This window comes from Charadrius vociferus, unplaced genomic scaffold, assembly GCF_000708025.1.
Source record: "Charadrius vociferus isolate BGI_N301 unplaced genomic scaffold, ASM70802v2 scaffold59, whole genome shotgun sequence".
NCBI lineage: Eukaryota > Metazoa > Chordata > Aves > Charadriiformes > Charadriidae > Charadrius > Charadrius vociferus.
In genome coordinates, this window is record NW_009661371.1 from 3,060,771 (window position 1) to 3,087,348 (window position 26,578).

A 26,578-nucleotide genomic window follows, 5' to 3' on the forward strand; every position below is an offset into this window, starting at 1 on the left:
CCTTGGTTCAAACTTCCTTTTAAACATCAAAGTGTCAGTTTTAATGTGCCTAGGACTTCAATTTGGTTTGATCTTATTAATGCCTTTGGGATTTCTCCCATCAAATTGCTGGCTTTCCTATTCCTTTCTTAGGTACTTCTCTTCCCAGGAACTGTAGAAGACCTCCAGGTAGCTAACAAGTGGGTTATGGATTTTACCACATAGGCACATATAGCTGTATATTGCAGTGGTGTTAATCAGTCCTATGTGAATCATCTCTCCTGCTTTGTTGAACTGCTGTGAGCCTGCTCAGTGTTTCCATTTCTCAGCCCTCAACTAATTTATTATAAATAATGCTTGCTTTATAGTTTGCCTAAAGTTCCTGATTCTTTCATGCTCAAAGCCATTGCAGACATACTGTGTTAATTATTCTAATTGTCTTCTCACCATGAACACTGATTAAAAAATAGACTATTCACTAGAGTTTTAGATTGGAAGTCCATACTTATTTTGGGTTGTGTAGGACTCAGTTATAATTAATTGCCTTGGTCTGTGAAAAAACATGAAAATTGATTTTTCGCTGCCTCCTTAACAGCATGTGGGTTTACCCAGTGCTGAAGATGGAGTGTTCTGTTCAATCAATCTCATACCAATTTTGAAAAAAATACAGATTACTTATAAATAGATGTCAGAAAGAGACTTTGGAAAGCCATTAGTGGTGAAAGGACAATAGATTAATTTTTTTAGTTCATGCACCTCTCAACACTAATGAGTATTTATCCTGAAACTGGCGTTAAGGAGGAACATTTATTGTTATGTATGTTTCTAAGTCCTTATTTCATAGTGTTTCAAAGTTCTAAGCAGTATTTTTTAAGTTTTGTTAAAACTGATGCTGAAGAGATGGTTCTTCATGGGTCTGGAGGTTAATATTCACAAGATTTATAGGGTCAGGACGTTACACTTCCTGCTCCTTCAGTTCCTCAGAGCGGAAGGACCTGCGGAGGTCAGGAGTTTAAACTGAGGATGCCAAATTCTTTAATTCGTCTGGGAAAGGCTTGTCTAAAAGCAAATAGTGGCATGTTGTGAAACACGGCGTGAGTGTTCTTGCAGTATCTCTCAGGTACTTTGCAGTTTTCCCAGAACTGGGAAGTGCTTTTAGACCTGTCAGGGTACCCAGTGTTAGAAACATATCACTCACTCTTATAAATGCAGTGCTTAAAAGAGTATTTTGTAAATACCATTCCTTTGAGTCCGCTTATGTGAAAGGAAGCAAAATTATGCTGGTGTTGTATTCTTAATAATATTTTTAGTATTTGGAGTAGTAGCAAAGAACTTGTACGTTTGTTAACTGTATCTTCTAGGATTATCTTGTTTTGAAAACCTACTTTAAACACTCTCATATCCAGCCTGTAAAACTGGGAAATAGCTCAGAGATCTGAAGTCTATAAATACACCTATTTACTTTACCCAGAACGTCATTTTCCTGGACAGATTCCCATTTTTATTTAATCTTGTAACTTAATATAATTTATGTTTTTCCCAGCTGGGTGTTTTAAAATATCCCTGGACCATCCACAACATGTACAAGTCTATTTTCTTTATTTTCCTTTTGGGAGGAGTGAGAAGAGTAGTTCAATATTTTTAATAATTTTTAGCAATGCATCTTTGTGAAATACTAGAAAAAAAGATGAGAAGCAATTTGAAAACACAAACCATCAGTGAAGTAATATAATGAGCAGTGAGTTTGCCATTTTAATGTAAAAGAGATGCAAAGGCGATGATTCTGGTCTCACTGATACCATCTTTAGTTCTGACACATGTAATTCTGTTTAAGAGTGTTACTCTTGGAATGGAATTAAACTTGATGTGCTCCTATCAGTGAGATCAGAACCATGCGGGGTTTCTAAGTGCAGAAGTGTTATTTTGTCATTAAGATTGTTTTGACTGTTCTCTTCAATTTAATGAGCACTTTTTCCATCCTTGGTACACCAAGAATAGTTAAGCACAATGGTGGCAAAAGTCCCAACAGAAACAATACCTATCATGAAAGAGGTCCAAGAGGTGAGCTTGGAACGAGCTGCTGTTGTGGTGTGCTCAAGGTGACACACCCAGGGCTTGCGCTTAGGACTGGAGTTTTGATAGGAAGAGATCCAGTTGTGCTTTTGGGACACTAGATGATCTGTTACAGTGACACCAGAAGCCTCTAAAAAAATCACGTTGCTGTATCAGAGAGAAGCTTGTGTATCTTCAGGATACAAAGTAATTGTTCCTTGCAGTCTTGTTTCACCCCTTTTTCCTGTTTGTATCCGTTGCGTTTTCTCAATCCTTACTGCATGCAAAGTTCTCTAATGGAAGGGTTCTTTTTCTGTAAGAATTTTTTAAATTCGAGTTTTATGACTGACTACAGGGAAAGGACAGCAAGTGCTACTTCACATGAATAAAAAATAGCTGACAGCAGCAACCTTCTTGATTATGATTTACTCAAATTTCCTTTGAATGCTGCAGTCTGACTGCAAAACTACATTAAAATCCAGTTGGCGCAGAATGGGCTATATAAGTAAGACCAACCTGACACGGCATCTGGTCCAACTATGTCATCTGTAAAATCTCTAAAAATGGCAACAGAAATCCTTACTCCATCAAAATAGAGAAAATATTTCCTCTAGGTGAAATAAAAATGTGTGCAATTTGTGGTTTAAAAATCTACAGGGCAAGATCTGTTCTGATTTTAAGAATGTTTTTTTTTGTTGGAATGTTTGTCCATTTAACATTTCATCCATCTCTGTGAATTATTAACATTAGCTTTGAACATTAGTAGTGTGTTTTCAAATACTAAACTAGTTTCACAATGGGAAAGATTTTCAAAGGGGCCATTGTACACACGTAGTATCACCTGTAACGCTGTTCTGTGCTGCTAAACCAACAGCAGTTTGGGGGGGTGTTAGCATGACTGATGGAGGAAAGGCTGCTTTAAGATTTGATCCTGCTTTGATCTACTCAACAGGATTTTTTCCATTGATTTCAAGGTCAAACCTGTACGTGAAAAATGGCCTCTATATAGTTGTGTTATTTTCCATGGTGCAATGGTTAAGTTTCTTTTTTTCCAAGTAAACTTCCTCACATTAACCTGGATAATATAAACATTATGGAGGAAAACAAAGGCATTTAAGAAAAGTTTGGGCTGGAATCTTTGTTTCCCACAATTTGAATAGCTCTGTGATTACATTCAAAATTAGCCTAGGGTAAATAAAAAGGGCTGCCAGACTTTAGCAGTTAGGACAGGCATAACATAGGATGTAAGTTTTGAACCGTGACATATCTCATCCCTTGTGCTGACAACAGGAGTCAGTTTGGGCAGGAGCATTAAAATCCTGGATTTTTTTAATGTTTTGAATGTAAACTTACCGGGGAGCAAAGCATACCCTTCTTTTGTCTCTGGAAATATAAATAAGACATTAATTGTAAATTCTGTTCTGTTTGACTTAGAAGTTATTTTGAAAGAAAGGCCATATAAAAGTTAAAATTTTGCTACTGTAGTGCTGCTAATTCACCAAAGAATTAACCAGGGCTTGGGAATTTGCCAGAGCTTGTTGCTTTTGGCTCATTTCCAGTCAAGCCTTTAAGAAAGCCACCAACATGTTATTGCTGTTAATGCCTTTGTGATCAAGCACCGCAGCCTGCAGAAAACATTAGAGCTATGCTAATTTATTCCCATAGCTTTATCTGGTCAAAAACTGGGAATAAAGATTGCATCAAAACATTTCAAGGAAAATGCCACAGTTTTTCATAAAGCTATGGATTATGAAGTTTTCTATAAAATATGGTCGGCCAAATGTAAATCTGTTGCATTTAAGGATGCTGTGTTATATTGTAGTTCTAATCCCAGTTCATGAACCATCTGTCAACCAGGAGAGGGAAGCTGTTCTGGTCTTTTTAGGTTCACATACTCAGGTTCATAGCCATACCTTGTTGTTCCACACAGGCAAGTTTATTTTCATATGTGGTACTCAAAGATTATGGATTTAAAAACAGCTATATCGCACTGGAGGAATTACTGTTGGTGGACCACCAACCACCGCAGCTCCGCAAAGCTGACAAAGCAGCCTCACTTTTTGTATTAGTTATAACAGTTTTCACAACACTATCATATATTTCTTTCTATCACTCATCTTGTAGAACCAGTTCTGTAGTGTAAATGCAGGCAGGGTTGATAGATCGGGTAGGGGTCAGGTAATTATGTGAGAAAACTGCAGCCATGAGGCAACAGTGTAGGGATTGCCCATTCACCTGAATGTACGTTTCAGTTACTTTGTCCTGTTTCGTAGGCTGCTGGTGGTCGCATCATGGTCAGCCTCTCTGGTGCTGATAGCTGTGATGCTGTGCTCTCTGATACAAGTTTATTAGACAGCCCGCAATTTTGTAGACTTGCTGAAGGACAAGTGCCTCTGTAAAAACAGGAGTGTTTTCACATTGCATTTACCATTTTGTATAAGCTTGCAGCAGCATTTCCACATCACGTGTAGCCTTAAGACTGATCAGATATTTCAGAGAGAACGTCTTTTGGAAGTTCTCACTGCTGTCGGATTACTAAGGGAGGCAGAAGGGCTTCAGAAGCTGCAGACCCAGCTCACTGGAGGCAGGGGAGAGGCTTCAGCTGACTTCACTGAACCTCCTATCCTGTCTTCAGTCACTCTGCCTGGCTACACGCTGTTCTCTATGCACACCAACTTCTGTGACCCAGTGATGAAGCAGACAGGGGGATCCACCCAGCAGAAATAAGCCAGAGGAACAAGTATCTAAGTGAATTATATTTCAGCCCAACACCTAGCTAAATGATTGGGATGTACCAGCACAACAGGACATAGAGGTATGGAGAAGGAATTGTCCTGGAGAGGAAAAAAAAGTTCAGGAATATAATAATTTTTGAGCACAGGCTTTAAAAAAGCAGTTTATCTTTTGACACAAGTTTAGATCAGAGATTGTCATGGATTTGCCATATTTGTAGGACAAGTGAAGAGATTTTTGCCCACATGGTTTTTCAATTAATCCCTTGCAGGAGTAAATATTTAAGTTGACAAATTTTCTAGAGAAAAAGTCCCCAAATGACATTGCCTTTTCTTGGATCACATTTTTTTAATATATTCTTCTCTGTTTTCTTAAAATAAATATAAATAAAAGGCATGACATTTTGTTGTTGTTGTTACGGAGTACTAGCCTGCACTACAAGCACTGGGTACTTTTCCTGTGCTGCTGGAACGCCCAGCAGGACTGCTAACACTGAGGGAGAGTGAAGCCTTAAAGCAGTGAATTTCACCCCAGAAAACTATATCCAAGGAATGCAGATGTGATTGCTAATTGAAGTATTTTTTGTTTAACTTTATCAAATAAAGTTATTTTAATGGTAAATACTTCATTAAGGCTACAGAGAAGGTGGCTGCTGTGTGATCCCAAGCATCTAGAGAAAAATGGAGAAAAACAAAAGATCTAAAATAATCTAAATGGAACAGGCATTGAAATAACCAGTGGTGATTTTAAAAAGTGGTGGCTCAGAGAAACTGCAGGCATTGAAGAAAAACTTTGACAAAGTAAACTAAAGACCATTAAAATAAGAACATAGGAAGCGTGGCTTGGCACAGAGAAGGAAACAGGAAAAGTTCCAATCAATGTAACTGGAAAGAAATGTAAGAAGTTTTGAGAGAGACACCAGCATCATCAAAGTGGGTGAATTTTTAATAGAGAAAATTCTCACACGCAAAAACTATGTCTACTGGATTGTGTAAGTATGCAATATTTTTGAGGATGTTCATTGCTTTTCCAGATGTGTGTGTTATCCTTTGTGGTTTGGCTGAGATCAGAGAGACTAAAAGAAATCACAATGTCTTTCAGAGATGTGGGAAAGTTTGTTCACCCTTTGCAAACTTCCCTCCAAACTGTATCTGACTTCCAGCTACACATTATGTTATGAGAATCAAAGAATCAAGATGGTTTTCTTTTCTCATATTAATTTCAGTTCAGTTCTTAGGAAATATAAACTCTGCCTCCTTGTCCCTGACTAACCTCATACTTCAAGACAAAGATTCCCACTAACAACTCCAACTCTCCTTCTACTTAGGAAAAGAAGGAATATGTGGCGTGGGAGCTGTTTTCAGGAATCAGTGAGGCTTGATGTCCTGCAGGCTTATCTGAAGTTTTCAGAGAATGGCTGTGGAAGAGCACCAGAAATACTATTTTGGAATATGAAAATAAGAGTGTTTTAGGGGACATACCATTTCTGCTTGATTCCTTATAAATATATTTTTTCTTCAAGTAGTGAATAAATTATTGCAATTTATTATTTTAAAAAGATAATACTGTACTTTATCTTTTTGTATCTCTGAGAACACTCTTGCAGCCACTTTTGCTCTGCTTGCTAGTGTCCATTCTTTCATTCCTTTTGGGAAGTTCCCAGAGTTTTTTAAAAAAACCCCGACCATTAAGTTTATTAATGTTTTTCATGCCACTGAATAGAGAATTATGTTCTTTTTATGTAGAATTATGTAGGATGTTTAGTCTCACCTCCCTGATAGCCTTGTTGTATTACTTTGGGAAAATTTCTTAGCTTGTTTTTAGCTCATTATGCCTATTCATAGAGTGAGTATAAAAATGTGTATGTCAAGTAGCACTTACAAGAATTCATTAATTTATTTAAAAGATGTAGATACATTTTTGAAATATAAACCCAATGTAGTATAATTTTTGATCAGCAGTAAGAATGGGATGAGCAAGATTAAAGCAAGATGAAGAGGAAAAAGAAAATAATGGATTCCAGACTTCCATTGATAAGTGAACTGTTTATCAAAGATTGATGATTACTAATTGGAGGGTTAAATGACAAGTGGTATTATTTAGGTCAATAGCATACTGCTATATGAGACTGGAATCAGGCCTTGTCAGCAGTACCGTTTGCCATCTAGCAGTTTTAAGATGAACAGGAGTACTTAGTTCTCAGACCTCTCTACCCTTTGAGTAACACAGAAAATGTTTTTGGTTGTATGGCTGGATAATTCCACTACAACTGTGAGTGCTTTATTTGTTGTGCAGGCATTATTATTTTGTATTATTGCATTTTTAAAATGAATTATGCCAGCTCTAGAAAATTAGAATGTAAGTTTCAGTCAAAGACTTTTGTTTGGATTGATGGTTGATTATGTTACGATGATGGAGACAAAGATTTTGATATGAAAGAGGATGTACGATTTTACATAGTAGATTTAGAATCTACTTTTTATAGGCTTATAATTCCTCTGATGACCATTAGAGATTTAGAGCAGTTAGAAATATGGGCTCTTAAACTGTATGTTTCAGCCTTATCTCAAGGAGCATTTCTGTCCTAGTCTCGTAAAAGCCCTTCATTACCATGGTACTAGTAAACAAATTTTTATTCATGGTTCTTTTTTATTTGTATGTTAGAAAAATAATTATTCCAGTCCTGAGTTGATGAATGTCTTGATTTGCATGACATACACTTAGTTTTTTATAAAAAGCTACCTCATTGTCTGCCTTTTTGATTTTTTTTTCTAATTCTAAGGCTTTTTCTGAAGAACAACACCCTGTCCCAATTTTTGTTTTGGTGTCACGTAAGAAGGTGACATTCAGTCATTCTTTTCTAGGCTTTCCTACCTGTTTGCCTTTCTTTTGTCTTTCTGAAGCGTTCTGCAGCATAGATCTGAGTTTAGATGAAAGGGTATCTTTTCTTTTTAACGAGGTAGCAGTGACCCTCCATCTGCAAAGATACTATCCGTGCCATGGTCATGCTAGATTTGCTGAGCCAAAGTACATTCTAAGCACAATAAATGAGAGCATGAGTACCTACAAATGTCTCCTCTTCAGTCACTATTTCTGCAAAGGACATTGTCTCTATAGAGAGTCCTTGTAGGCGAGATAACAGAAGGTGAACAGCTATTATAAAAAATATACTGAGAAAAGAGGCTGTGCCCCTTTGCCAGATGAGGACTTCAACAAATAGAGCATGGCTTCATCGGAGACCACAGAGTGCCCCCTGCTTATCCCTCTCTCTCTGCTGAAGCCAGGGAACGAGGCACAAATACAGAACGTGACTTGCACTTTCAACAGGGCAGAGTCGTGGCCACGTCCACTGGCATGCTGTATGCGCAGCAGCACCAGCCACACGGGGCAGCTGACCCTTCAGGATCCTGGCATCTGCCTGACTGTGAAGATGCTCCTTGTCCTCCTCCAGAGAGCTGGGACTCAGCCACCACTGCAGCACCGGGAGCCGTGGGTTAAAACAGGGAGGAAGACGCTTGTGGGCTCCCCCTAGTAACTCGTGTCAAATGTAAGGCTTGGAAGGCACAACCGTTCATTGCCTAGGATTATCAACTTGTTTTCCTCGGGGAAAAAATATACCCTATAGGGTTGTGCTGCCTTTTGGACAAGCTGCTGACTCAATGTTCAAGCTGAAGAGAATAATAAATTATTCTGAAAAACAAAGGAGTCGTTTTGGTTTTTCATTTAGCAGTAGTAGTAAGTGTGCACGTGATATACACATGAGTCTTGTCTCAAACCTAGGGTTGAGAATTGTTACCTTCAGTGAAGAAATGTATATTTTTATCGTGCTTTAGCTAAATGGTGACACTTCATTCATGAAGAACTGATGTGCAATGTGAGAACAAGGCCTTACAAAATCCTAGCATCCTTTTTTGCATTTCTGTCTACTGGGCACGTGCAGAATTCTGCAAAAAAGGTATTTGATTAAGTACCTACATCTGGAATTTAGATATGTGCAAATGTTTGCTAAAAACATCCCATGCCTTTTGTAAATAAAGTGTAATCAAAATTGGAAGGAATGAAAACACTTACTTAAAAGGTGTTTAAAGAGCCCATCTTGGGGTAGATTATTGGATATTCCCCAGATTTAGAATGCAAATTCTTTCTTTATTAGTTCAGCAACTTCTTTGTGAGGTTCTGTACTGAAAAATCATGTTCATTTTCCCACAGCTAATTATTATTTTCAGAACACACATGGTCTGAAATATTTGTATTGTACCTTAATGATTTGGAGATGTGGAATAGATTTATTTCTAATTTTCTATCTTAAGTAACTTCTTTAAGGTAAAACCTACAAACTTATTTTATTTAAAAGACTAATACCAAACACTATATAATTGATTTATCGATATGGTGCTTCTCCCTCAAACAAAGATTTTGTTCTGTTTTCTTTTTAGGAAGGAGGCACAGCTGGATGAAGAAGGACAGTTTCTTGTCAGAATAATTTACGATGATTCCAAAACCTATGATCTGGTTGCAGCTGCAAGCAAGGTCCTTAGTAAGTAATATGGATATCTTCTTTGCTTATTCATCACATAAAAGATAACCCCTCCGAAAAAAATCCACCTAGCAGAGAGAAACGATTTAGTACAGAGGAAGTGAAAACAAGGTATTGGTCAAAGACAGAATTTGAAGAAGAAAGGGTTTTTCTTTAATTTAGCTAAGATGTTTTTATTCTTTGTATTCCTTGAAGTGATTTTTTATTACTTCCAAAGCATTCCAAGCCGTAGGTATACCTTAAACTGCAGTAATATACCTCATCCACAGAACATGGTCAGTATTACAAGCGGTCATGAAGTAACAATATACTGCCGTAGCTACCTTGCTAATACACCCAGGTTTCAACTGCTGCCACAAGAGCAGCCTGTGGCTGCTGAGTCCTCGATCTCTCTGTTGAAGAATCATGCTGAGGTACAGAAATGCTTGTTGCATGGACATATCTCATTTCATATCTGCCATTGATTTGGGTCACATTAATTTTCAATCATTGCAGCTCTTGTTTGGGATTTAAAAGGTAGAATTATGCCCATCAGCATTATTTTATCTGCAGAACCAAGTGCGGTATGAATTTTTTCTGAATCAGTAATTAGCCAAGAACCCATAATGGGGTTGACTATGATGGTTGTAGTAGTTATGTTGAATTGGAGCAGCTGGTGTGGTTTCATGCTATTGTAAACCAGAAGTAACTCCCCTGGGGCAAGCACTACTGACAACCGAGTTCCTTTATTTTCACATAGTGATTTCTTATCTCTATCAAAATCTAAAATGCTATACATGTGTGAAATGAACAACGCGGCAAAGTCATAATAATTGGTAAATCCTAATGAAATTTCTGTATTGAATACTCATTATTTGCCATGTGGACCCTGAATCTTGTTTTTCTCCTATTCTTGACCTACTGTATCTGGTTAGAGTTTAGGTACTGTCTTTCTTTCTTATCAAAACGAGATTAAAGTAGTAAGCAAAGTGTGTGAAATGCAGTGTTTGGACTGAATCATACTTTCCTGTTTTAACTAGATCTAAATGCTGGGGAAATTCTTCAGATGTTTGGGAAGATGTTTTTTGTGTTTTGTCAAGAATCTGGTTATGATACAATCCTACGTGTCTTGGGCTCAAATGTCAGAGAGTTTTTGCAGGTAAGAATTTTGTGCCAAATTATTTCAGATACCAGACAGAAGTATGGTCTAGTCAACAGATCATCAGTTGAGATTTGGAGATAAAGGTTGTACTGTATAATCTTCCAGTTATTTGTGGAGAGGTGACTGAAAACTTTTTTCCTTGGTATTTGTATTCTGTGGAGCTTTCTACAGCTTAGCAGTTTTGTCATTGTTGTTCTCTTCCCCTCTCAGTTGATATATTATTCAGTCACTTGATAGAGTAATAATTTTCCCATAGCATCTTTGACTGTTCAATTTCATAAAAAAGGAGTGAGAAGGCAGGTAAGCTGGGGTTGCAGAGGCATTCATAAATCTGAAATTTCATTTGAAATTGCAAAGAAAAGGTTTTAACAAGAGTTTTGATATGTAACAAAAGTATAGAGTACAAGAGACATGAAAAAACCCACCAATTCAAATTTTCTATGTGTGTTAATTAAAAAGACTTACGTTGTTTATACTTACAGAAAGTGTGGTCTTCAGATGTGTAGGATATTTCTTCTCCTAAGTTCTCTTTGACTAATTATAAATACTGGTTCTTTCTAATTGTACATTATGTACAGTAGGGTTCATACCCAGTTATCTCTAAGACACTATCCTTCATCCATGATCTGAGGGTTGGATAGAACAGCAGTGTCAAATTTTATGCTTTTCTAACTGCAGAACAGCATGATACTGCACTGTAAAACGAAACAAAATGAAAACAAATTTTCAAAAGCATGGAAGAAATGTAGTGAGTTCTCTAAAATGGGATTTCTAGAAAAAATGGGCTTCCTTTTTTTGTCATCTGAAAATTGTCCACTTCAAAAAACCACTTTGGATTTAAGGTTTGTGATATATATCACTCTTGTAGAAAACTGTGTTCTGTAATGAGTTTAAAAACACTGAACTGATTAAGATTTCACAGGAGATTGCCCAAAAGCTGAGTGTCAAATCTCTATTGATTTTCACTGCAAATTTAGCAGCATCTTGTCATCTGCTCCCTTAAAATCTCTCAAGCAATAATAAGTGAAAAAAGAAGAGTGCGTAGTTTGCTGGATTACTAGAATATTTACTTCTGTGTCTCACTACCTGCCCTAAAACCTGGATTATTCCAGAGCATCCTAGATGTAGTCGACCCAGACTTCTTGTACAAATCCCATAGACTGTAATTGCTGGGCAGACAGACAGGGTATGTGTGTGCTCCAACATGTGCATACCATGTGTGATCTGTATACCATTGTCTGTCTATGGGATGTGACTTCCTTTATATTTCACAGCTTCATTGAGGCTGCCCTCAAAGCAAGCCTTCGGATAAATGTAGTTTTTAAAGACTACTTCTGTACTGAAATTGAAATTAGGGTTGAGCAAGAATAGGGGAGGAGGAAGAAAAAGGTGTAGCTGGCCCATTGCTCTATCACTTTGGCCAGTCCTTCCCTATTCCTTTTCCTCATCCCCTTTTCCGTATAGTATACTTCTCCTTCCATTCCTTACCATGTGTGATGATGAAAAGACTGGGCACGTTTGTAGTATCCACCAAACCCCTATAAAAGCATGAACAGTTTATATTTGTATTCTTCTAACGACAGTATTTTAGGCTGCTTTGTTTGAATTTCAGTGTTAACAGATGACGTTGACTATTATATACTTCTGTAAATTTTAACATGGCTAATGTATTGGTAGCTGTGCCAGAAGTGTACTTTTAAGCTTTTTATTATGATGGAAAATCAATGTTATCCATGATTTATTATTTTTGCATCGCACAGCAGTCAGATTAGGTCAGGAAACTAATTTATATACCTGTTACAAAAATAGGTGCAGATTGGTTTTAATGTGCTGAACTTTTGTCAAATTCTTAAAATACGTAGTAGAGTTCCAAATGGTGCTTCTTGAAATCTGCACTGAGTCCCGCATATATGAAATAATTGAGATCTGCAGCTTTTTAAAGCATGTGAAAATAAATCTCATATTTATATCCTGTTTCCCTTGACATCTCAGAGAAAATTTAGTTTATTCATAGACAAAACACAGGTACTTCAAGCTTCATGAATGAGGAAAAAGATAGCGCAACTAAATCTAATATTTATACTTTCTGTGAAAAACACAGGCCTGGAAAAATTGCAAATCATACTGAAAGACAGTGTGCCAAAGAGAGAGTGTGAAAAGAGGTAACTCATAAGAAACCCTTTTACGTTATGGTCAGTAGCTTTCTACCAAATGAAGATCAAACACTGGAGTAGTAGTTAGTTCTCTCATTTAGGGAATCATTTACATGGCTATTCTGTTGTTCATAATTGCAGTGCAATAAATTTCAGGGGACTAATTCCTCTTTTAGAAAAGTTTGCAGATGCTCTGTACCACACGGAGCTGAACAGCATATCTTTGTATTTCAGATGCCAACTACAACTCTTTTAATTTTAGACAGGCCAGGATCTGCCTAATCATAGAATCATAGAATGGTTAGAGTTGGAAGGGACCTTAAAAATCATCTAGTTCTACCCCCCCTGCCATAGGCAGGGACACCTTCCACTAGACCAGGTTGCTCAAAGCCCCATCCAGCCTGGCCTTGATCACCTCCAGGGATGAGGCATCCACAACTTCCCTGGGCAACCTGTTCCAGTGCCTCACCACCCTCACAGTAAAGATTTTCTTCCTAATATCTCATCTAAATCTACCCTCTTTCAGTCTAAACCCGTTACCCCTCATCCTATCACCACACTCTTTGATAAGGAGTCCCTCCCCATCTTTCCTATAGGCCCCCTTTAGGTACTGGAAGGCCTCCCCTGAGCCTTCTCTTCTCCAGACTGAACAAACCCAATTCTCTCAGCCTGTCTTCATAGGAGAAGTGCTTGAGTCCTTTGATCATCTTTGGAGCCCTCTTCTGTATTTGCTCTAACAGGGCTGTGTCCTTGTGCTGACTCTGGAGCTGGATGCCGTAGTCCAGGTGGAGTCTCACGAGAGCAGAGTAGAGGGGCAGAATCCTCTCCCTTCACCTGCTGGCCATGCTTGTTTTGATGCAGCCTAGGATATGGTTGGCCTTCTGGGCTGCAAATGCACATTGCTGTCTCATGTTGAGCTTCTCATCCACCGACCCCCCCAGGTCCTTCTCCTCAGGGCTGTTCTCAATCGGTTCTCTGCCCAGCCTGTATTTCTGCTTGGGATTGCCATGACCAAGTACAGGACCTTGCAGTTGGCCTTGTTGAACTTCATGAGGCTGGCATGGGCCCACCACTCAAAGCTGTCCATGTCCCTCTGGATGGCATCCCTCCTCTCCAGCGTGTCAACCCTGCCACACAGCTTGGTGTCCTCATTTAATATCACTGCTTGTTCTTGCTTGGAGATCCCTTTGTGTTTCACCATGGAGCTGATCACTGCTGTCCAAAGCTCCAGAATTAGTGTCTCTGGTCCCAGCACAAAGTCTGGTATACCTCTGAGCAGTCTAGGAGCCAACAATTCCGGGAGAGAGCTTAACCTGCTATTATCTGTACCTGACTGCACCTCTGGCCCACAGCAGGTGAACAAACAGAAAAAGAAGACACATTTGTTTGTCCAGGAGCTGCCATATCAATTTAGAATGGATCAAACACAACAAAAAATCGGAGTGGGAGGGACAGTGACAATGTCTAAATGACAGGATCTGGGAATGATTTCAGCTCCTTCGTCTGGAAGCGCATCTCTGCTGTTGTAGCAAGGTGCTGAATACAATAAGCTCTTTTTTCACCCCATAATCTGCATGCATAGGGAGAAAAGACACATTGGGGATTGGAAAGTAGCTGCAGTACATCCTGGGCAAGTCCCCCACTCTGAAAGATTAGAAAGACTGAAGGACATATCACAGGCTTGCCACTGCTTGGATGAAGTCAGTAATGGGGTAGTAAGGTGCCAAAGTGGTCTTGTAGAATGGGGCTACTGCCATTTGTTAGCAACACTTATGTCGGACTGAAATGTTAATAATTAGACAACCATCTTGTAAAAATTCTGTTGTTGGCATTGGCCATTTCCCACAACAAACTCCTTTTGAAATTCTTCAGGTGTTGATGACTGTGTAACTGGACGATTCTTGTCTTTTCCCATATATCTCCTTAAGAGTTTTCTTCCAAAAGGTCAATATATCCCAGCTGGTTCTGAGTCATGTGTACTGAAAGAGCAATTCTGCACCCAGTTAAGGAGATTGTGGGGCACTCCCTTGGAGGCAGTCCGCTCTCTCGCTTTTGTCTTATCCATGCTCTTTCAAAGCAGTCTTTTCCAATTTCATTGTCTTGAACCCTACAAAATTCTTACAGAATTTACCTTCAGGCTTTATGCTTTTTGCAATTGAATGCCCACTAACAGCTGGAATGAATTGACTTTCAGATTGTTGCCTCTTCAAGTTTTAATTTGAAGGTGTTGATATGGCAACAAAAACATGAATTTGAAACAAACTTAAAAAAAAACAAAAGGGGAAGTTCCAGGCTGAGTGCATCCTACAGAATTAATTTCCAAGAGTCTCATTTCCTCTGGAGGCCTCCCAGGAGAAGAGACAGCTGTTTGAGCACTTCACAGCTCACATGAAACCAAGTTCAGTATGCTTCCACAAATTTGATGATCGACATGTGCTCATCAAAGGTGGAGAATGGCCTGGACGGCACACTGAAAATACTTTCACCTCAGTTCCCTTTGTGCTGGCAGAAGACAATAGGCAAAGACTGGTACTAGCAGTTACCTGGGGGTCTGAGAGAACAACATTTAAAAGATGCAGTAATTTTCTGGACTTAAGATGTAAAGGTGTTGTATGAATTTTAGAACATAGGGAAATGATTATGTGGGTTGCAACACTATCCAGCAAGGTTGCTCTTTCTGTGATAAATATATGGTAAATAGCAAACTGGAGCTTGATAATTGCTTTATAATCAAAGTTGGAAATAGTGTTGTGTTCTAAGTATGATTTTTATACCATTGTTCTCTTTAATGCCCTTATTAGATATGCCTATCAATATATCATTTAGCTTTCCTCTCCAGATAGCAGTTTGTCTCGTCAAAATTTAAATTTAAATACATAAGATGTCCAGGACATCAGGTGGAAAAATTGAAGACCTCTTTCCTTTCTTGAATAACCTTTGCTGAAACATTATTACAGGAGTTGTGTTATGTTCTATATATTCTGTGGATTTTTTCAGTTATTTTCAAAGAAAGTGTGTATTTGAGGTTGGTCTTTTAATCATTTAAATCTTTACTTTAAAATTTGAGACTTTGTCAGGCCCTGTAAAGTTGGGTTGTCTGTTATGGTGTCAGAACTAGCCTGTTTCATTGAGAATAAGCAAAAAGTTTCATGTTTATTCAGACATGCTTATTTGTATCTGACACCTAAATTCACATCTGAAGAGGAGATTATAGGGACTAGAATTTGGAGGGGGTGAAAATGGATGAAGTACAGGATTGAGAAACACACGCAAGGTCTTTAATTATCGGATTGTTTCAAAATACAGCCTAGTCAAGCATGAATTCTTACTATCTGGTGTAATTTTTAATGGTGCTAATTTTGATGCCATTCATTGTCCAAATATTACTACAGTCAATGGAAAGAACATTGCAAGCTACCTGAAAAGCCTGCTATGATGACAGCTCTACAAATAATAAGGCAAATGCACAGGGAGTGTGAGCAGTAGGAGAAAGAGGATGCTCAGATTAGACAGAATATGTACTTACTTTCTTCAGAACTGATAAGTGAATGCCTTATAATCATGTTTTAATTTCTTCTTCCAGAATCTGGATGCTTTGCATGACCACCTTGCTACTATTTACCCGGGTATGCGAGCCCCTTCCTTTAGGTGCACTGATGCGGAGAAGGGGAAGGGGCTCATTCTGCATTACTATTCGGAAAGAGAAGGTCTTCAGGATATTGTCATTGGAATAATCAAAACAGTAGCTCAACAGATCCACGGTACAGAAATAGATATGAAGGTAATGTCTGAAGGGATGTACACATTGGAAGTTTATGCTAATAGGACAGAATCAAGAAAATAAAAAGTGAAGTTATGGCAAACAATTTTCATTGTTGATGTCCTCTGTGAAGCAGTGGCATCAGTACTGACTCGAGAAGATCCATCATCATTTGTGTTGCTTTAAGGACAGGTCAGCCATGTGCTCAGAAGGCCAGCACTAATTTGCAAACAGACCCAATCAGGAACAGTTCAGAACGATATCCTCTTATTCAAAGAGGGAAGTGACATGTACAGAAATTAGGTACTGGGTTATTTGAGGTGCTTTTTTCCACTTTATTTTATATTCGGCATATATTTCTTATTGTCTGCTGTGTTCTGTGAAAACACAGACATTTTGTCTCTGTGTCCTAGATTCTTCATCTGTGTGCAAACAGCGAGGCTGATGTGCGTTGATGCGGCCTGGCTGGCAAGCAGTGTTTTCCTCCCAGCCTGCGTGCCAGGTCCTTTCCAGAACCAAGATGTGTTTGTGGGCCTTGTACTATCATTGCGTGACAGTGTGGCTGGATATACACCTACCGCCCCAGAAGTGGAAAAATGCTCCTCAGTCACAGAGTTTAGATACTGTCATGTGTGCTAAGTCACTTGTGAAATGAGAAAGAGGCTTCTACTTTGTGTCCCTACAGAGCAATAGAAAGATTAAATTGATCAGGCCTTGCATATGTAATGATACAAAATCAGAGCTTGATCCAAGGTGCAGATATACCTTGAGAAAATCAGCAAATGAAAGCTCTTTCGTGTTAGAAACATTGCAACTGATATAAAATACTTTTCATCGAGGAGAAAAGAATCTAAGCAGGTACAGCAAGCATTCTTTCTTTTCTTTTTAACTATTTCCTAGTCATATTACATTTCTGGCGCAGTTTCATTGTACGCTTACTCAGAAAATCAGTTCCAGTTTCATGAGTGTATCACAAAAACATGGTCTTGCTCAGAAAAGCGATTTACAAGCAATCCAATGGTAAAGGTATTTGTACTTCTATATTGGAGTATTTGCCTTTTAGCTTTCTTGTTAGAAGCTAGCTCAGGTTTATAGTTAAGGGCTAGTTCTGTGTAGTGATGGTGATATACTTGTCCTTGTTCAGATTCTAGTTTGTAGAAATCCATAGTTCAAACTTTTACAGCAGGTGTTAGTAATCAGATATAAAAGGATGCAACAGAATCAAAACAATCCTCTTCTTAAGTCTCTGTTTATTCAAAGCGTTGAGACAGACAAGAAGGACCGTGTTGGAAAGTTGGCTGCAAGAGTGCTGAAGCTGTTGCTTGAAAAGCATTTTGGTAGCACAAACAGCTTACACTGTCCCCCTTTTCTTACTGCTCAAGCTTGTCCTACAACAGCTTCTTCAGCTGTGTCTCTCCAGCTGTTGTCAAGCTATAAAATAAACTAGACTGAGGAAATGAACTGGGTTCAAAATAACAGGGTTTTTTTCTGGGTTATTTTTACCTACATCTGTTCCTTTATGTGGTTTGGTGTTCTGTCTGTTAGAGAGAATTCTGCCACTGTAGTCGAGGGGTCATACAGAGACAAAAGTAATCGGTGGGGCGGAGGAGAAATCTGAGTTGTGCAAAGCAGCTACCAGAACAAACTTTTGACAAACTGTGTCCTCGGTCTGAATGTTACTTTATGAAGAAGGTTGTATTGGACAGTATTGATATCCACCTAGACTTCTCACAAACAGTATATGTTCCAAAGAGGTTTAAATATTGATTCTAAATTTACTTATAATTTTCATTTGACTTTGTTAGGCTTTTCTGGAAATTTGATTGTTGTATTGTAATTAAATAGAAATTTAATAGTATTGGTCAAACTTACTGTAAGCGAGCACAAATTTTAATTTAAATCCAAACTATTCTTCTGGACTGTCTGAGCCAAAAGCACATGGGTGCCTAAAAATTAGTATTACCCCTAAACTGAAGAAGGTGTATATTGTCTGCATTTTATTTTCTGTTACCCTGTTTTTTTGCTTGTCCCTATTAGAAAGTCATGTGCCCTCAACCCTGAACTTTTTCTTCTCTCTGCTGGTTAATAAAGCCTAGCTTTTGACACCTTTAATGACATTAAATAGTGCTTTACTTCACGGGTGCTTACAAACTTCAGTAGTAGATAAGCAGAGAAAAATCAGCTACTTGTTTCTGTAAGGTGAGATTGCCAAAATTTGCAGACACAGACAGTGAAAGTCTCCCTCCATTACTCCATAGGTTAATTATTAATCATTAATGGTATGGAGGGAGGGTTTTAAAGCAGAGTAAGTCTGCCATTGTGGTACTTGACTAGTTTTACACTATTCAAAAAAATGAGAACAGGAAAAAAAAATTGACCTACTTCTTTCGTCTCGATCTCTTGCCTCACAATTTAGTAAATTAATACTTTTGAGTTTCAGGCTGTTAGTAACGCATTGTTTGAAATAGCACAGAAAAACAATGAGGTTGCTTTTCATCCTCTCAGTTTTTGTGGACCAGTCAGTGCTCCTTCTGTAAATTTTTTGGTTTGAACTTTAGTTAGAATTTTGTTTAAGGAAGAATTTTTTGGGGGGACTGATAAGAGCTTCAGTGCCTAGCCCTAAGTTTCTGATGTTGTTATGGGAGTTGACTTCTGACTTGGAAGAACAGAGCTGGGAGTCCTGAGTTGTCCTTCCGAATCTCTTTATCCAAACCATTTTCGTAACAATCCAACACAGGACTGGTTTAGTAAATTCTGAAGTTCTCTTTATACAAGCGTGAAGTTGGTATCTACCATTTGATGTTTAATACTTTATTATCTACTTTTCTTCTCTGGTTGTTTAGAAGAAATGCTTACATAAATCTGCTTGAGGGAATACGTGCTTCTAAGTCTGTATTTTCATGAAATTTTGCTTGAATTTGTCTTACATATTACCAGTTTCTGTGAAGGTGGTAGCAGATCTTCATCATTTACAATAATACTGTTCTCATTTTGTTAAGTGGTTAGATTTTGTTTCACACACAGTCATAGAATGACAGAGGTTGGAAGGGACCTCTGGAGGGCATTTTGTCCAACGCCCCTTGCTCAGGCAGAGCCACCTAGAGCCAGTTGCTCAGCTCTGTGCTCAGCTTCCAGCTGTCTCTAGGGATGGAGACTCTGCAAACTCTTTGGACAACGGGTGCTAACCCTCAGTCCCCTTCACAGTAGAAAAGTGTTCCTGATGTTCAGACAGAACCTCTTGTGTTTCAGTTTGTGCCCATTGCCTCTTGTCCTGGCACTGGGCACCGCTGAAGAGAGCCTGGCTCCGTTCTCTATGCACCCTCCCTTCAGGTGTTTGTACACATAGATGAGATCTTCCTGAGCCTTCTCTTGTCCAGGCTGAACAGTGCCAGCTATCTCAGCCTTTGCTCTTATGAGAGATGCTCCAGTGCCTCAGTCGTCTTAGAGGTCCTTCACTGGACTCTCTCCAGTAGCTCCATATCTCTCTTGTACTGAGGAGCCCACAACAGGACACAGTACTCCAGGTGTGGCCTCTCCAGCGCTGAGTAGAGGGGAAGGATCGCCACCCTCGACCTGTAGAGCAAACCTGAGGAATCTCATGATCACAAGAGGAAAAATAAATATTGAGAAAAACATATTGTTCTTGGTTTGGGTGGAGAAATAGCTAAATAGAAAAAAAAATGTTTCATTTTATCACCTTTCTGCAGTTTCACACAGAACTATTTTATATATGCATATATATACACACACATACATACGTGTTCTTCTGAAATACACTAGGGCTTCCTTTTTCCAGAATGGTGTCTTTCAGGAAATGTGCCTTTTTTTTAACACCTATATGTGTGTGCTGAAGGCAAGAAATAAAGAAGTCTCAGTTTGTCTCTGGCAAACTCTGTTAGCACTGAAAGGAAGGCAGTTTGTTCTGAACTTGGATTCACAGTTCCAGTTGAAGAGTTAGGAAAGCCTAGGTTGACAGTAACTGATTGATTAGTTCAAATCCAATTTGCCTTATCTTCCCTGATATGGTAACCCATTTTTAGCTAAATAGAGCTAAGACTATGTAATTTTTGCCACAGGTATTGTCCCAAGAATAGTTGCTGACTTTGAGAACATGCTAAGAATATTTAAGTTCTGCCAGTCTCAGTAGGAGAACTTAAAATCTTCATGGTGCTGGTGACCAGCTTTGGCATGAGATCTCTGTTAGCAGCCTTCTGGCTATGCCTTCTCTTGCTTCACTTGTCAGAGGTTGTTTGTGTATAAATGAGAGTGACCTGTGACGGTGCCATCGGGACAGGGATTCCCTCAAGGCTACAGATGGTACGGGTCAATGAAGAATGTTGTACAATCCTACAAAGCCCCAAAATCTGTTGGGAAAACAGACTTCTGCAATTCTGTTATCTGAGAGCAGACTATCAAAATCTTTCTTTTACACAGGGAAGGTGGTTTACAATATAAAATGAGAAAAGACCAGAGGAAATCCTTGACAAGATGGTAATTTCAGACTGTCTCATTACTAATAGCAATATAAAAAACAAAGCCAGAATGTGACCAGCTGGAGAGCTGACCTAAAAACTACTTAGGTACTTGTCATGGAGGACAAGCAGTACTGATCCGCACGTTAAAATGCTAGCTGTGTATGAAGATAAATCAACTGTGGAGCATAATCAACCTCTAATTCTGACACAAAGGCAGCCAGAAACTTCACTAGCTCCAGACTTGGAGGTTCGGTGCAGTGAGACAGTCTGTGTTGAAACCAGCTGCCAGGTGGAGACATCCCTGCAGTTTTAACTTCGGGTGTGCAAAGCTAAGAGGGGTACCATTTCCACAGTGAACTGCTTTGCTTCAGGATCACCCTGAAGCTGCAGTGAAATTTGTCAAGTAGCATTGCATGGTAGATTGACCTTTAAATGGCAAAAGCCTGATTTGTATTAATCTTCACAATCTGATGGACAAAGATCTCTGTCCAAGGGCATTCTGTCCCTCCCCCATGCTGAGATATGAGTGTATCTTGGAGACATGCTCATATCTAGAGAATTGGGTCTTGTCTTTTAGCTACATCAGTGAAAGTTTAACAGATAGCATGTGTTCATTATACATGCTATATCACGGTGATACTGCTTGATTTAATATCTTGTGTGAAGCGCACCAAATATATTAAACCACAAATTCCTTTTAAAATAACTGTTCTCTGAATTGTCCTCCCCTGAAATATTGGTGTGACTTCTCACTTGGCTAAGCAAAGACAAGCTTTGAAGATACATCTTCTGGAAGCCACAGGCAGGTTAGCAGATAGATGTTATATATTCTCTTTGAAACCAGGAGAGTGATTTTTCTCTTCAGTTTTTAACTGCAGTTACTATGGTGATTGAGCTTTTAGACATGGTGCACTGATGTCACTTCACCAGCTAAGACTGCAGGGGGGGAAGAATTAGACTTGATTCCTGGCTTTGTTGCTTCTGTCACTTAGCTTTCATTTGTCAAGCATTTAACAGAGGCTTCTTCAAAAATATTTAAATGATACTGAAATTCTGTGGCTTGCAAACTTCGCTTGCAGTATGGAACAATAGATAAGTTCTGTTCTAGTTAATCTTACTGCAGATTATCTAGACCAGATCTTTATGTCAGATAAGTATCTGGCCAATTAGGTTGAATCTGTAGGTACAAGGGTGAAGGGACAGAATTTAACATATTATGTCAATGGCCAGAACTGCTCATTTTAAATTTGCTGACAAGGTGGATGAAATTGTGAGAATGGAAGATTCGATAGTGCGTAAATGATGTGAGCAGGAAAGACATCATGAAATTACATATCCAATGGGAAGTTATTTAAGAATGAATCAGTAGCTTGCTTAGCCTGGAGAGGGGTATGATTGTAGCTTCTGTGCATGCATGACCAGAATCAAATTTAGTAAACCAGCTGTGTCCACAGCATATCAGGTTTACCAGGAGCATGTAGGTGGTGGTGTGGCTATCTTGTAGATGTGACACATTTCCATGTGTTTGGCCTGTTGCTCATTCGCTGCACTAATGTGATGCACTAGTGCAGCAAGCATTTCTAGATGCCCTGGATTCTGCTCAAAACTAGTGTTGCAAATGAACTTGAAGATGCCTGGGTAGTTTGCTGCTTTGCACTGTTACTGACACAGTTCTAATCCATAAAGTTTAGGAAAGTAGCACATCGTGTGAGATGACTGACTTCATCACTGTGTAAGCGTGTAGGATCTGTGGAGGGTTGAGTCTCAAACTTAGCTAGATGTCTTGAAGCATGTAGCAGTTCTATTTTTATAGGTGTTTTTTTTAACCATCACTTGAGTTTTGTTTATTGATGCATCATTCATTTCTAATAAATGGAAAAAAATGGCAGGTTATGAAAAATATGTTAGTTGCTGCATGGTACTAGAAAAAAACCTGTAAGTACAGTTGCAGGCTGGTAAGAGAATACTAGTCTGCAGTGACTAAGATGGTCATCAGGTGATAATATTAATATTTCTGGAAGGTGATGTGCTGTTAATATGAACATTTCCTTAAAAAGTGTTAGATCTTTAAAAATTAATTTTAGGACAGCTTTGCCAAATGAAGAAGCTTTTCATCCAAAGTATGCTTTTTTTTTTCCTCCACAAATTGTGTCAAGAGCAACTCTTTGAAGTAAGATCCAAGACTGGAAATTATCTGGAAGCATAGATCAATTCTAGTGATAATTCTACACAATGTGAAAAAGGTTACTGTGTGTAATCTCAGCTATCCTTGGACCAAATAATAGTAATAATAAAATAAAACCTTGTGGGAGTGATAGAAAGTAAGAACTAAGACTGTAACTGTGTTCTGTCAATCCTCAGTATGGCCGCAGTCCCTCACAATTTCAGGGATAATGATTTAAAAGAAGAGGAAGACATGGAGAAACTTTAAACCCTGAATTCAGAGGAGAACTAGGTCTCCATCTAGTATGTTCTATTTTCCTAGACAAACCCACATAACTTGTTTTCCTTAAGTGACCACCACATAGTCTTTCCAAGGTTTCTCTCTTATTAACTAGTAATTTCCCACTTCTCTTTGCCACGCACTGCCATATGGATTACCAACACAGTTTCTTGAGGAAATTCGGTTTTATCATCATTAACACGTGAAGTTGTTCATACATACAGCTTTAGGTACCTACATTAGCTGGTAAAATTAGTAGGCAGATCTTTCTCTAAGTTACTTACGTGTGCAATAGAAAGAGAAGTCTAATGCAGCACGTGGTATAAAGCACCTAAATCAGACTCCTGCTCTGAACTGTCCTCCAGAAAAGCCTCTCTTTCCTTTAAATGAATTGTGAAACAGGAGATCAAGGAACACTACCTTCTTAAATTAAGCATTATTTAGCAGTAAAATATTGTTTTGTTGTTTTGCACTCCTCCATTTTTATAGGAACAGATAAAGGAATCAGCACTCCCCAACCGATCAGCTAACATGGCTGACAGTTGTGGATGAGAAATATTTAATAAACTAAATATAGTAGGGATCAAGTGCAGTGTTTGTGCATATCTGTTTTGTTTTCATATTGTAACTGTTAATCTCTGTGGTTAGACTATGTGTAAAGGGCAGAATCAGGATGCATTAGAGATTGTAAGAATTCTTTTTTTGCTTCGGTGGCTTTAAGATCAGACTCTACATGAAAGTAGAATCAGGTGCAACATGTTCCAGAAAGTTGCTGCTAAACAATACTGTGTAAATAGAATTGTTCTGTTCCAGTCATTAAATCTAATTAGGCTTGAGAAGAGGTGAATTTGGCCTCTCAAAGTAAATTAAGTTATTCTATTAGTTTTAATTATACTGCGATACATGATTCTCACTGCAAACAAAATAATCCCTATTAATTTCATATTTGTACTAACTTTGAGTAAAATTACTGAAGTGTGAAATGCTATATTCAAAACACTTACTTGAGACTCGACTGATGTAGATGACTCTGGTTTTGTTATGATTTTGTTTAATATGGAATGCAGCTTGGAGAAGATTGTCATTGCTTTTAGTTTTCTCTGTTGGTCCTGATCTTGCAGTCATCACTGCTTGAATGTGTAAGGATTGAATATTCAAACATCTGCTCCATCCACCTTCCTTCTGGCTGACTGAAATGCCCATCCTCTGGTCAGCACTGTTTGCTGTTGTGTTATAGACCTTCCAAACAGCTTTCATCAAAATAAAGATTCAAGTGGTCTGTGTAATTCAAGACTTGCCACATGTTCATTCAAGAGGAGAGGAAAGTCCTGTTTTCTGGCACGTACCAATAAAAGCAAACATAACCTGAGCCTTGACCCCTGATTTCAGGACATGCATTTCACTCAGGCTTTATAAATTATATTTGAGTGATCTTCGATATGTTGTTCATGCAAAGAGCAACTGTGGCTAAGCAAAGCCATATTTAGTCACCTGGAATTATAAAGACTTTCTAAAATCAGAAATAATACTTATTATAATATAATACTTTTCAAGATGCAAATATAATTTCTGAATTCATCTTTCTGCTCTAAATATATTCCTTTCTTCATAGTGGCATTCCAGCTATTAATAAGTAGCAGAGTTTCCAATGTTTCTTTTTTTCCTTCATTTTTCTAGGTTATTCAACAGAGAAATGAGGAATGTGACCATATTCAGTTTTTAATCGAAGAGAAAGAGTCTAAAGAAGAGGACTACTATGAAGACCTTGACAGATTTGAAGAAAACGGTACCCAAGAGTCTCGCATCAGTCCCTATACTTTCTGCAAGGCTTTTCCTTTCCACATAATATTTGACAGAGATCTGGTGGTCACACAGTGCGGCAATGCTATATACAGAGTCCTTCCACAGGTTAGATGATTCTCATACATGAATAATCATAGAGATCCCTAATGCTAGATGCTTCACAGGTTTCTTTTAAAGATGAATAAAATAGATTTAGGATTCTCTGTTTAAAAAGCATTCTTGTGTAACTGTGTAATATGTACTACATTGTGCTCATCTTGTTTGAAAAAGGACTGTGAAAATAGCCCTAATTCTGCAACAGCTTTGTTTGTTATCATCAAGTCTGTGTGCCGTAAGAGAATAAGCTTGAGCAGAGAAAACCTGATCACCTCCATAGTCTAGGTGTTAGCTTGATACCTGATTCTTTCTTGTAACTCAGTCTGAAATATTGCTATGAAGGTGGCAGATAATTCTTTGAAGTGGATGTGAGACAGTCAGTGCAACTTGGCCTGGGATTCAGGAAATGGTCTTGCCCATACTACTGTGTAGTGTAGCAGCAGGTATATAGTCTATACATATTACTTGGCAGTAATGTCTTCAAATACTTAAGCTGTCAGATGCACAATAACTGAAATGCAGAATAACAGAAGTAGTATACTTGGCTTGCACATCAAAAGCTTCAGTATTAACTGAGATGACCCAAACTATTTTTGTGACAAATACATATGTGAGTGTGTTCTGAACTTAATGCCACTGCTGCAATTTCCTCTTGCTATTTACAGTAAAAGAGTACTCAGAGGTCCATTTAAAATTATGTATTCTGTATATGAGTAGGATACCTCAGTTCTTGCCTGAAAGAGCTGACAGTGTTTCTAAAAGTAAGCAACAGGTAAAAGCAGTAATATGAGAGAAGCAGAAGGTAGGATGATTAAAGCATCAAATGAACTTTACAATTATGTAGGCTAATGTTGCACATACCATGTTGTTTTTGAATCATTGACATACTTTTAAAATGCAATTTTATGTTACTTGCTTTTTGCTGCAATTTTGGTTTTGGTGGTTTCACTCTGAATTTTGGAGAAAGATTTGTAAGAGCTTTAGAAGTAGATCTGCCAGATTTTTCCCAAGGACATTCACTGAACAGCTATAACTACTCAGCCTACTGAGGATGTCTATCAGAATCATTATTATCAGAGTTGATGCTTTAGAGAACACAGCTTATTGAAAAGGGAATTTGAAGGAGGTCACTTAGGAGGAGAACACTGGAAAGCTATTTTACTGTAGAGTGGGAACGGTTTGACAGATAACAAATGTGGTCTAACACAATTTTGCAAAGTCATCTTACAGACTAGACTTTCACTTTGAAGTCAGTATACTTCTGATGTAAAATCCTTAATTTAAAACCCTTGTGTTTTAATGGAGAAACGCATAAAGTGTATATTCTCTCCCATTCCGTTTTGTCATCTAGGCAAATTGCATATAATTACTTCCTGTATATTTTTAGTATAGAACATAACAATCTT

General features: G+C 38.3%; 1 protein-coding gene across 2 annotated transcripts in view; it reads left to right on the forward strand.

The window, feature by feature from the left end:
* The first annotated feature begins 9,183 nt into the window (after positions 1 to 9,183).
* Positions 9,184 to 26,578, forward strand: part of GUCY1B3 (guanylate cyclase 1, soluble, beta 3) — a 28,774-nt gene continuing 11,379 nt past the window's right edge. The window contains exons 1-4 of one of the 2 annotated variants that reach the window (XM_009893706.1): positions 9,184 to 9,301; positions 10,321 to 10,439; positions 16,179 to 16,376; positions 24,951 to 25,181. In XM_009893706.1, the coding sequence (XP_009892008.1) occupies positions 10,347 to 10,439; positions 16,179 to 16,376; positions 24,951 to 25,181 (522 nt within the window). In that variant the 5' untranslated portion in view covers positions 9,184 to 9,301; positions 10,321 to 10,346. The remainder of the gene's footprint in view (positions 9,302 to 10,320; positions 10,440 to 16,178; positions 16,377 to 24,950; positions 25,182 to 26,578) is intronic. The other variant, XM_009893707.1, reaches the window with a different exon arrangement.